This window comes from Candoia aspera, chromosome 2 (assembly GCF_035149785.1).
Source record: "Candoia aspera isolate rCanAsp1 chromosome 2, rCanAsp1.hap2, whole genome shotgun sequence".
NCBI classification, from domain to species: domain Eukaryota; kingdom Metazoa; phylum Chordata; class Lepidosauria; order Squamata; family Boidae; genus Candoia; species Candoia aspera.
Genome location: NC_086154.1, coordinates 52379527 through 52390811, shown reverse-complemented (window position 1 = coordinate 52390811; position 11285 = coordinate 52379527). Strand labels below are relative to the sequence as shown.

General features: G+C 35.1%; 1 protein-coding gene across 1 annotated transcript in view; it reads right to left on the bottom strand.

The window, feature by feature from the left end:
* Positions 1-1732: 1732 nt before the first annotated feature.
* NUP210 (nucleoporin 210) overlaps positions 1733-11285 on the bottom strand; it is a 102031-nt gene continuing 92478 nt past the window's right edge. Inside the window, exons 34-40 of the mRNA XM_063291824.1 lie at positions 8607-8724; positions 7307-7453; positions 5792-6039; positions 4481-4697; positions 3786-3881; positions 3591-3671; positions 1733-2459 (exon numbers count right to left, since the gene is read on the bottom strand). Of these exons, the coding sequence (XP_063147894.1) occupies positions 2353-2459; positions 3591-3671; positions 3786-3881; positions 4481-4697; positions 5792-6039; positions 7307-7453; positions 8607-8724 (1014 nt within the window). The 3' untranslated portion in view covers positions 1733-2352. The remainder of the gene's footprint in view (positions 2460-3590; positions 3672-3785; positions 3882-4480; positions 4698-5791; positions 6040-7306; positions 7454-8606; positions 8725-11285) is intronic.

The following is an 11285-nucleotide window of genomic DNA, read 5'->3' as shown; positions in this document are numbered from 1 at the left end:
CAGTTTTTCCCTGTGAAGTAACGTATTTTTAAAATGTGGATATTGCCTTAAGAGTCTCAGAGAATACAGTAGTGCCACCAGATAGTTTTTTCCTAATGCTCATTTTTGGGGGCAGGACAGTCTTAAATTTAGGATAGCTTTCATTTCATGTAAATACAATATTTGGAAAGAGAAAAGGACAACCAGCAGCATGGTAGATGGTCTAAATTACAGCAGTGCAACATTAGAAGACCTGAAGGACTATGTTGGGAACAGATTTTCCTAGAGAAAGTTTATCTATAATCAATCAATCAATCACAGTATTAATATATTTAACAATTAAATATAATTATCTTCAAGCAATTTACTTATGTTAAAGTACATCTTTATTTTATTTGCCTGATGTATCAGAAATATAGAAAAAGTAGCTAATATTTAAATAATAAACACATGTGCTCAAAACCTTTATCAACACTGTTTGTAACTTTTAATTTCTATGAATTGTCATTAGTTTTTAAAAAAATGTTTAAAATTCACAATTAAGCAGATTCAGAATCACAATTCTCACAGCATTAGAATAAGAGAACATCACCAACTGAAGGGGTGCAGTTATAATGACAATCCCTGCTCACCTATGTGGAAAGCTATTATCAAGTGTTGAGGAGTACCATGGATTGGTTGGTGCCATTTTGTAATATGCTCAATCCAGATTTTATTGCTGAAAGAGCCTCTCACTTACAATCTCACAGCTGATGAAAGGAAATTGATCCCATCACAACACACATACTTCTGGGCTGATGTGAGTCAGCAGGCCTCTCGGGTAGATGACTAGCTTTGCCATCCCTTCATGAACCCACCCAAGATTATTCTGCAAGTCTTTTCAGAATCCCTATTCTAAATAATGCAAAAAATGACATACTAGATTGTATTTTATAATGCAAATAATGTTATCTTGAGAACATTGTCAGAATAGTCTCTCAGTTGATATCACATTACTGTATTGATATCTGGAAGAGGTGCTTTTTATATTTTATGGGCAGTCTTGTTTTCTACTAGGGTCGTATATGCATTTGGCCCTGTAAGGTTGTTGGGTTTTTTTGTAATTCTAGAAAAGCAAGCCTTTGTGGAGACATGGTTTAATAAGTCACATTTTATACTTGGCTTACACTGAATTTTGAAATTCTTTACTGCTGTAACATTCAGCAACTGTATTTATATTGTTGCAACCAATGGATGGAAGCATGCAGAAAGCATACAGACTCTGACAACAATAGCAGAGAAAAAAGGGCTCATAAAAAATAATGTTCATAGTTCAAACAGACTGGTGGCTTCCAAAAAGCAAATTTTGTTTGTATACCATATGGTCTGATTTAAAACCTTATACAATGCCTGTTGCTGAGTACAGACTGGTGTAGCTTAAGCATTCATTGTACCAGCTATGCAAGTCATCAGGATATCTGTACTTGTGCTAAACTCCTTTCTGAAATGAGCACTAACTTGGAACTAACTTCAGTAGCAAAAGTAGCATTCACATTAACCCACTAGTGCAAAGAAAAAGTTCCCTGATCCAAGTTACATTTGCAAGTCACCAGATGCATATGGAGACTCTGCTGAGGTATTTAACACTTACAAAAACACATAAAAGGCAGACTTCTTTGTTATGCTATCAACATTAAAAAAAAACTTGATTAAAATAACTTTTTTTTTTAAAATGCATAGTTTGCTATAGTAAAGGATTTAATTGACAAATAAATGGAAAAAAATTGTGCAGTATCAACTGAATGAAACTATATTAATAATTTCATGGTAAATAAAAATCCTATCTTCTCTCTTTCTCTCTCTTCCTACGTAAGTACCTATTCTTCCTTCGTTACATATATAAATATGTAAAAGCAGTACTTTAACTACTTCCTAAGCCAGCAAGTTCAAATGCCTGGGATGCTAATAGTGCAAAAAAAAAAAAAAAAGTATCAGTGCAGAACATTTCATTCCTGAGCCTCAAAATAAAGTAATACAATCTGAATTCAAACTAACACAATTTTTCCTTTCATTGGGCCTTATACATTCATTATGGCTCTGATATCAAGCCCTCTTATCAAATGATAAAATCAGTATTTCCACAGGAAGCAAACAGATGCTACACATGTATAGCAATTTGAAATCCTAGCTGAAATAGACTGAAGCAGGCAAGCAAGCAAGCAGAGCACAGGTACTGAGTGAATTTCCCCCCTCCCTATTAATTCCATCATGAATCCTAAAGGAAGTTTTTATAAACCAAGGTGTTACAACCATCTATGGTGTATATAAATATTATACTTAAAATGTCCATCTTACTTAAAATCAAAACAAGACATTTTGTGTCAAAAGAGTTTTTCATTGTGAAGCATACGGAGGACTCCACAGCCTGTTGGGAGAACCGCTTTGTTGGCTTGAAGATGTAGGGCTGAAGGAAGTTGTCGGAGTAACAGGAACTCCGGTATCTATAAATAAGAAGCAGAATGATAATACATACAGGTATTAACAATGCTCTATGTGGGTCTCCCTGAGATCTGGTTCAGAACAATTAAAATGTGGACATACAGGAAAAGAAGCCGTGTCCCTACAGTTCATGGTGAAACACCCACCAAGCCTTACACCAAATTGTAAACTACATTTGTTTTTAATTGGAGAAAATACAGATGTGCAGGCCTGACCCAGAACATGCTTAGTATCTGAATTGGAGCAACTTGATGATTTTGTGCTGAGAATTGTCCCTCACCAAGTGACTTCTGCACCCAAAGATCTGTTTCCAGTGAACAGCATTTATCAAAGGCTTATCTGGATTGGAGTTCTACGGTTCTTGCCCTTCCCAAAGCGAAGCAGCCAGATAAAGCCCACCGTTCAAATGTGGGACTAAAGTCATACAGTTGGGCCTTCAGGTAGCTAGAAGCAGCCACCGAGGCTATTAGAGAAGGTATGACAAGGTGAGAGCCACAGTTGGCAATATTCTTGGAATGCATGTTTCTGTGTGTGCATATCGATGAGGGGCGTTTGATATTACTCTATTTCAGCATCGCCACAGAGATACACAAGGTGCTCACTCTCCTTGGGGTTCCAGAAGGCCCTTAAGACCTGTCTGTTCCCAGGCCTTGGGTTGGGGTATTGGTGGAACCCCTGTTGTGTTTTCTGATCGTTATGGTTGCTTTTTAATCTTGGGTGCTGTGTTTTGTTATTATGTTTTTAATTGTTTTAATTATATAGTCTGAAACTCTATGCTGCCCAGAGTCTTCTGGAGTGGGTGGCTGTAACAAATCAATTTAAATAACAGCAACAATAATAAGCAGAACATCTCTTTTGGAACCCATCATGTGCTTACTATCTTTCCATGAAATCTCTACCATTTACAAGTGTAAAGGATTTAGATTGCCCATTTGGCTCTCATTTGTTTTTCCTTTTCCTTATACCAATTTATTGTTACCGTTAACTCAGATTAGAACTATGCATGATGACAATGCAGTTTCTTAAATTTCATTGATTTGTAAAATACAATTATGGCATTTAGCTCCATCTTTAGATGAAATATTTATTATCATGATCCTTATCGCACAAAGTTTAATGGACATCTTGCTTACATTGTCTGTGATGAGGACTGGTCCTTGTGATAAAAGCTGGATGCATTTGCTGTTCTTTTGGTGAGAAAACAGCATAGTGCACTAAAATACATAATGGAACAAATATATAAACTGAGTTACATTTAAAATTACAGCTAATTTTTTCTTTTAAAAAAAATCAAAGTAAATATGTCAAATTTCAGTTGATATTCTTACCTATGATCATAACAGCCATTCCTGCCAAAAGCGCAAAAAATGTAAAAAACATAACTTGATAGGAATCAAGGAAGTGTTGGAATAAACTTGGATTATCTGAAGGATACAATAAAAAGGAGGAAATGTTGATTTTAGTCTTTAAATTGGAACCTATACAATTCTTTTCTTTATTAGTTTGCTACTTTTTCTCATGAATATTTATCTAATCTAATTTAGTCTAGTCTTAATGTACATTTCAAAACAATGTTCAGAGTTTGCTGAAAAACAGCTGAAACTTTCTGAAGTGTGAAATAGTAGATCAACATGTTGAAAAATCATTGCACAATAAAATCTCTGTCAACAACAGGTTGGTGATAAAATTACAAATGTTAGCAAGTCACTATAGCATAAGTGATTACAGTATTGGATCAGGATTGGAGACACCTAGGATCAAGTTCACCCTCAGCCATGTTAGCTCACTGGATGACTTCGAATTAGTTACTCTTTCTTAGCCAACACCATCTCACTGGATTGTTGTTGTGGGGAAAACCTGGAGGAGGGAATACTATTAATGTGAGCTCCTAGGGGAAAGTGGAATATAACAAATAAATGAAACTACATATAGCTTTGTAGATAAAACTATATCAATCCAATTCTAAAAAAATATATAAGAATATTTCAATATTTTATAATATAACAGAGTAATAGGAACTTACATCTCACCGATAGCGTTCTGTCAGATAGGTAAGTGATTGTCACTGGGATAGTGATAGACTGGTCTGTCACTGTGCTGGATATAGTAAGTGTAGTAACTGAATTTGCTTTACTTGCAAGTTCTGGGTCTGATAAACTCACAGTGTAGGTTACGTAACTGGGTAAGCCATAGGATCTGTTTTTCTCAAAAGCCACCACCACAGGTGAGCTGGATCTCACCTGTAAGATAAAATACGTGGTATCATTTACAAAAAGCGTAGTTTTTCCTTTATACATATATAACACACTATTTCAAAGAATTGAACCAAATATCTCATTTAATTTCTGATTTATTTGCAAATTGCACAATTCCCCTTAATTGGGACATTTTAAATGGAATTTTCCATTTCTGTTTGATGTCATTTTTCCTCAAAAATTCACTTTTGAATATTAATCTATAGTTTAACTGGGATAGCTAAACTACTAGTGATACTTTCCCCCCTAAATTTAAATATCTGAACAAACATTAGAGGGTTATTTTTAATAACATATTACACTTATAAAGCTGAACTTTTATTTTTGGAATTTATGAACAGAACTAACAGTAAATCTGTGTTAGCCTAGAATCACCCAACCACATGAAATTAAAAGATAATTTTTGACAGGTTTTTACTTATTTATTAATTTAGAAAATTTATATGACACACATTTTACATTTGAACTCTGGGTGGCTAACAACAATCAACAAAAAACTATTAATAAAACCTGTACACACCAAGCAGAAAACAGAACTAAAATAATCTTAATATAATAATAGAGGCACCATATAATAGACTTAACACACAAGCCACACCTATATTGGAATATTAAATAGCGAGATAAAAGCCAGAACCCATATTATTTAATATTTTGATCTTATTTCAGTGGCATCTCTAGATGAATAGAATACATCTCAGAGAATTGGCAAATTTAGTTTTAAATTTTGTTCAAAGGCAGGCAATATGAATAAGTCATTACTTTTTAAAGTCTGGTTTCTATCCTTGGCCAACATCCAATTTGCTTTGAATTTTTCATCACAGCTAAAATATTCATATCCTTTATTTAATCAATTTACTCCCATTTGTATCTCACCCAGCTCTAGAGACTTTTGCTGGTTTATATCTAATAACAATCAGGTTAACATAAATAGGAAAAACACATACAAAAGTTAAAAACAATTGGTTGTGTAGCTCCACATTCTTTTAAAAAGCCAGGTCTATGCTCTGTGGGAAAAAATGAGAACACAATATGCCAGCTCCACAAAAGTTAAAAAGAGAAAATGTGATGGAACTTACTTCAAGATTTTCAAGAACTTCAATGGCTCCAAAGATCTTCACATCAGAACTTGTGTAATGATTAGTTAGGGTAAGTTCAGTCTGATTAGCATAGAGTCCTGGGTTAAGTGGCACTTCAGTGCTAATCCGCTCTAAGGAATGGCTCCCTTGGAGTGAAGGTGTGATGGTGATGGCGGTTTTGCTCATAGTGACTTGTTTTAGTTGCTTGTCAGCTAGTCTGAGCATTCTGATGGAACAAGTATACTGTCCTTGTAAAAAAAGGCAAATCTGAATGTTAACATCTTTTCTACTTTTTTCATTTTGTAGATATTATTGCTGAACATTCTGCACGTTAGTCCTAAGCATGGTCACTTAGAGGTAAGTGACAATTTTAATGACAGTTGGACAGTTTTAGTACCACAAACAATACCGTATTTACAGTATAATTACTATATGACCCTAGGCATCCACAGTGAGAAGAAGGGGTGGCAAAAGATGACAAATGATGTGACTTACATACTTGCATCAAGATCATGATACAGTTACATAATCAATGTCAATTTGATGACACTGTGATATATTTGTCACCATGTTGGCACCACTGTGGCTTGTTGTGGATGCTGCTGCAGATGACAAATGGGACAATATCCATTGTTTTAAGTTTAAGTTTCCTTCAAAGAAGAATTTTTCAACATGCAAGTATTTTCATTTATTTTAAGCAACAATGGGAGAAGTGGATGATTGTCAATACTGCATATTAGTCTTGATACGAACTGCAGTGCTGCCTTAGTTTTACACTGTGATTGTAGCCAATAGGCCATATTATTATTAAACTGGTCTGACACATTTCTATCTTTATTTTCCCAGGTTGCTCATAATTACTTTATTACTTACCATTTGAATTATTTTGCTCTTTCAACTCATGATCAAATATTAAGTTAACAGGAGAAATAACAGAAGATATGCATTGTGAACCCAAGAGTGGTTCTGAGATTCTTATCACATAAAGACTGCTATCAATTTTCCATGTCATATAGATTAAAAACTAAAGTAATTTACAAATCCAGCACTAACAAATAAGCACTTACATGGTTACCCATAGGAAAGTTGAAGCAATTTTTCTGGAAAGAATGTAAATCTATACACAATACTAAAATGTGTTCAACTCAACATAGATTTTCAATTGAAAAGGGCCAACTTCAGTGCCAAATGCTTTATGTAGATTTGAGAAATAAGTACAATTAAATGGAAAGCATCAAGACTTACAACTTTTAAAGATTTTGAAAATTTATTCCGTATCTATACTGTATGAGCAGTATTATCAGTTGTTGCACCGGTTTTGCTAGTTTAAAAGATTAGACAAATTCCTGAAGGACAAATCTATGAGTAAGCACTACCCATTATATTCAGCTGGAATCAATCAATGCAGCAAACTCTGAATACTTTCAGTTTTTCTTCTCATGAGATTCTCAATGTGATGACCACCATTAGAATTCATAGTTGTATTCTTAGTACAATTTGGTGCTTTCATCTTACCTGAAGCTATATCAAACATGGGTTCAGCTGCAACAATTTCAGAAGCTTGGAAGTCAAATACATTGTTTTTGAAATTAAGCTGACAGCTGATAACAGACTGGGGCTTGATTTTCTCAATTACTTCATTTTGGGCAGTTGAGCATTCTCCTAAGAAAAATTGAATAATGGAATTGAGAAGTTACAAAAGAAAAATCTATTCAAGAATTAGCTGTGGCAAGAAATGTCATTTCAAGCAGATTTTAGAATTTAACAAAAGTGGCATTGATTAGAGCAATAAGACTTAAATGGATAAGCTTTCTTTCCTGTGTTCAAAGCATTTAATGAAAAACTTTTATAACAATATTTACTGAGAATGAATGAGGTATAAAGCATTGCCAGGTGATGGGTCATATTGAATGACATGTAATTTCACTTTATTTAAACTCTGGATAAAGACATGGTAATCAAGAAATATACTATGGAAGTCTCATTAATGTGTTTTTCAGAGGTTGTCAAGAAGATAAATTGTGTCATTTATTATTGAATTGAAATGGGACATTAGTTTCCCTGAAAATATATTCAATAGATCAGAAACTGCTGAATGTTCTACACTGTGCTGTTGAAATATACTTACTTATTAATCATTTTTTTGTTGTGTCAGAAAAGATACTCTTTATGTCACAAATTGAAACATAATTTGAACATTATCAAGGGAGAATTGAGCCAGGGCATATACACATAGACTTTTTCTGCATAACGTATACATATTTAAAATAATTATTATCTTCTCCACTCTTTAATGAGGGGAAGAGTTCTAGTAAGTAGAATTTCTGCCTATATAGGCAGCCAGTTTACTGATCTGCTCAATTTATACCCCGATTCTCAATATATTTTACATAGACTACAATGCTATGATTTACCATGGATATTAAATTCAGTGGTGCTTCTGTGTAAACATCGCACAATATTAGACTCTTCATGACAGTAAGCTGGGTTACAATATACTGTACATGGCACTCATGCCATATTAAGGCTGGAACAAAATGTATAATATTGACATTCATCTATAAAACATGTGCAGATTAAACTGTTGTCCTATAGACTTCTTCAATCTAGTCCTTCCCCATATGCTGAAGTTCAAGTTCCAGAATTTCCAACTTTCTGGGAATTCTGGAAGCTAAAGTTCAACCCATATGAAGATACTAGTTTGGCAAAGACTGCTCAAATGAGTTTCCATAATTAAACTTAGTAGCTATGTAGAAACACATAAATTAGAGAAAATTAGAGAAAATGATTGTGAATGTAACTTTAATAAGCATACCTTTCAAATTTTTACTTCTGTGTCCAATTTGAAGTATAACTTTTGAAGTATCCTGAAGATTTGTTTTCATTCCACTTACATGTGTTGCCACAATCCTTTTAGGTTCATTAATTAGTACCTTGAAGGGGAGAAAAATAATGTAATGCTCAATGATAATCGTTTGGATGGATCTAATTTCCTCTTGAGTTTGGAAGTCATAAGATCTGGTCACTTGGGTATTTTCTGAATTAGGCTGTATCTCAGTTTAATCTGAGTGGTATATGAGTTTAAACATGCTATCTCACTCAGAATTGACTATTTTTTAGTTTAAACCTTTGGAAAATTTTGAACCAGGCAAATTGTGTTTACTATATAACAATAAAACAACAACAATACACACAGAGAGAGTCTTGACTCCTCAACACTGCCTGGACTAGTCCCTGCAGTTTTCTTGGCAAGATTTTCAGAAGTGGTTTGCCCTTGCCTCCTTCCTAGGGCACAGAGAGAGTGACTGGCCCAAGGTCACTCAGCTGGCTTTGTGCCTTAGTAGGGCTAGAACTTATGATCTCTTGGTTTCTAGTCTGATGCCTTAACCACTATACAAAACTGTCTGTCTTTTATACATTAAAACATTCTAATTTATACTCAGGCTCTTGGCTTCCGTTCATTTTTCAACTGTGTTGGACTAAGGATAATAGTATAAACCAGTGGTTCTTAAACTGTTTGATCCAATTACCTCCTTTTCGGGTCTTGAATAATGTAATTAATCCCACCAAAAAAACCTTTCAGACTGTTGTTTTACACAAGGATCTCAGCAGCAGCAGTCCCAAACTGGATCCTTGACTCACAAACAAGCAATTACAAATTGCTCCATTACCCCAAGGATATGCCCTGATTTCCCCTCAGGGTAATTACCCCTAGTTTAAGAACCACTGGCATAAACATTTACTTTATTACAACTTCCAATATTTTTTGCTCTACCGATGTGTTCAACACATCAACTCTCATAACCTATTATCTGTCATAACAAGCCTTTCTCACACTCATAAAATCAGAAGGATTTGAAAGGCATTAGCTGCCATACTGTTGGATGTGTAATCATTATGGTCTGTTCTCTATAGAACATGTACTTTGTCTCTGATTTCATCTAGGTGTCATGGAAAAATTGTAATGAAATATGTGGATTTGTGCTTCATATACACATTTTTGTATCATTATTGTGCCAAAAATTTATTTAATTTCACTTGGTATATTGCTGACTATTGAAGTCTCTCAGTTGTTTACAATAAAAACAAATTTACAATCAAAACGAAAACAGACTCATCCCTGAGTTGTGACTAGACAAACTTACAACAGCAGGCCAATCTTCTCAAATGATCACACTAAGTGTACGGGTTCGTATAGAAAGTGACACCAATTAAATAGGAATTGAAACCACTAAAAAGCTGTGTCCTAATTTCAAATCTCCCAGGCAATTCAGTGCTATCAAAACACACTGAGGGGATAAAAAGAACCAATATTTGTGATGTTACCTAAAGTCTTCAATAACCTCACGGCTAGAAGTTACCAGCCACATTACAAGCCAGAGGTCAAATGGTGGAGTGTGTTGTTCTAAGCAGCCTGTCCATGTCTTCGCACATTACATATTGAAATTGATCTAACCCAACAACATAAGAGGAGTTACTAGACAGTTGATTATACATCAAGGATGGCATCTAGACTGCTAAGAATATAAAAGACTATATCCACAAAGAACTCACACAAAGCATTATAACAAATTCAGATTATTCTATGATAGATATCTGTGAGGAGTGAGCAGGACAGGCAATGACTGAGCAGAAGTTCTTATGCAGTACATGCAGAAAAGGATTTTTTCTTTCCTATGCATATTGCCACAGCATTGGCCTTCAAATGGGCTTTGTGCCACTATACTAGATTATAGTCAGGTCTTCCTCTACCTGTGCTCTAGCCATCTACCTTGCTGATTCAGCTCCTACAGTTCAACTGTGTGCAACAGGGCTAGCTTTGAAGGTGAGAGAAGAAGTTACAGAGCAATTGTGTCAATCACCTTAGCAAGCTCCTTATTCCAGGTACCAACCAGGGCATTGAAAGAATAACTGGTAGAACCAGCCCCAAACTCGTCCAAGGCCTCTTGGCATCCCACTGGATCCCATAAATATTTCAGGCAGATCATCCTAACAAGTCCACTGCCCCTGAAGAGGTGATATGTACTTCTTAATGCAAACCTAACTGGATAATGAGCCATCCATGAAAATGGGAAAACCTGGGGCAAGCCCACAGAGTACCTCACCGATTAAAACAAAACAGCATTTTGAGCAATTGGGATAAGCCCATATTTTCCATGACTGCTATTCCAAACAAACCAGCCTTAAAATGGATTATGAAATCCCCAGTATAGGTGGTCTGCAACAAAAATGATAGGAAAAGCTCTGTCAGTTTAGTCAGGGACTCTGTTAAGCAAACGGGCTAGCAATATATTTGCAGAATTCCCAGTTTGCCCTTGGTCCCAAGACTGAGGTGCACACACTCAATACGAAACAATTCTCTCACAGGAATTGAGTTATTGCCCTCATGGATCACAGCTACATCTCCCCACATGCCTCCTCCAGCCAAATTGCTTAACAAAAATTAGGTTGGAGGCAAAGCAAGTTATCTACAGTGTTGAACCATTTCCATGGC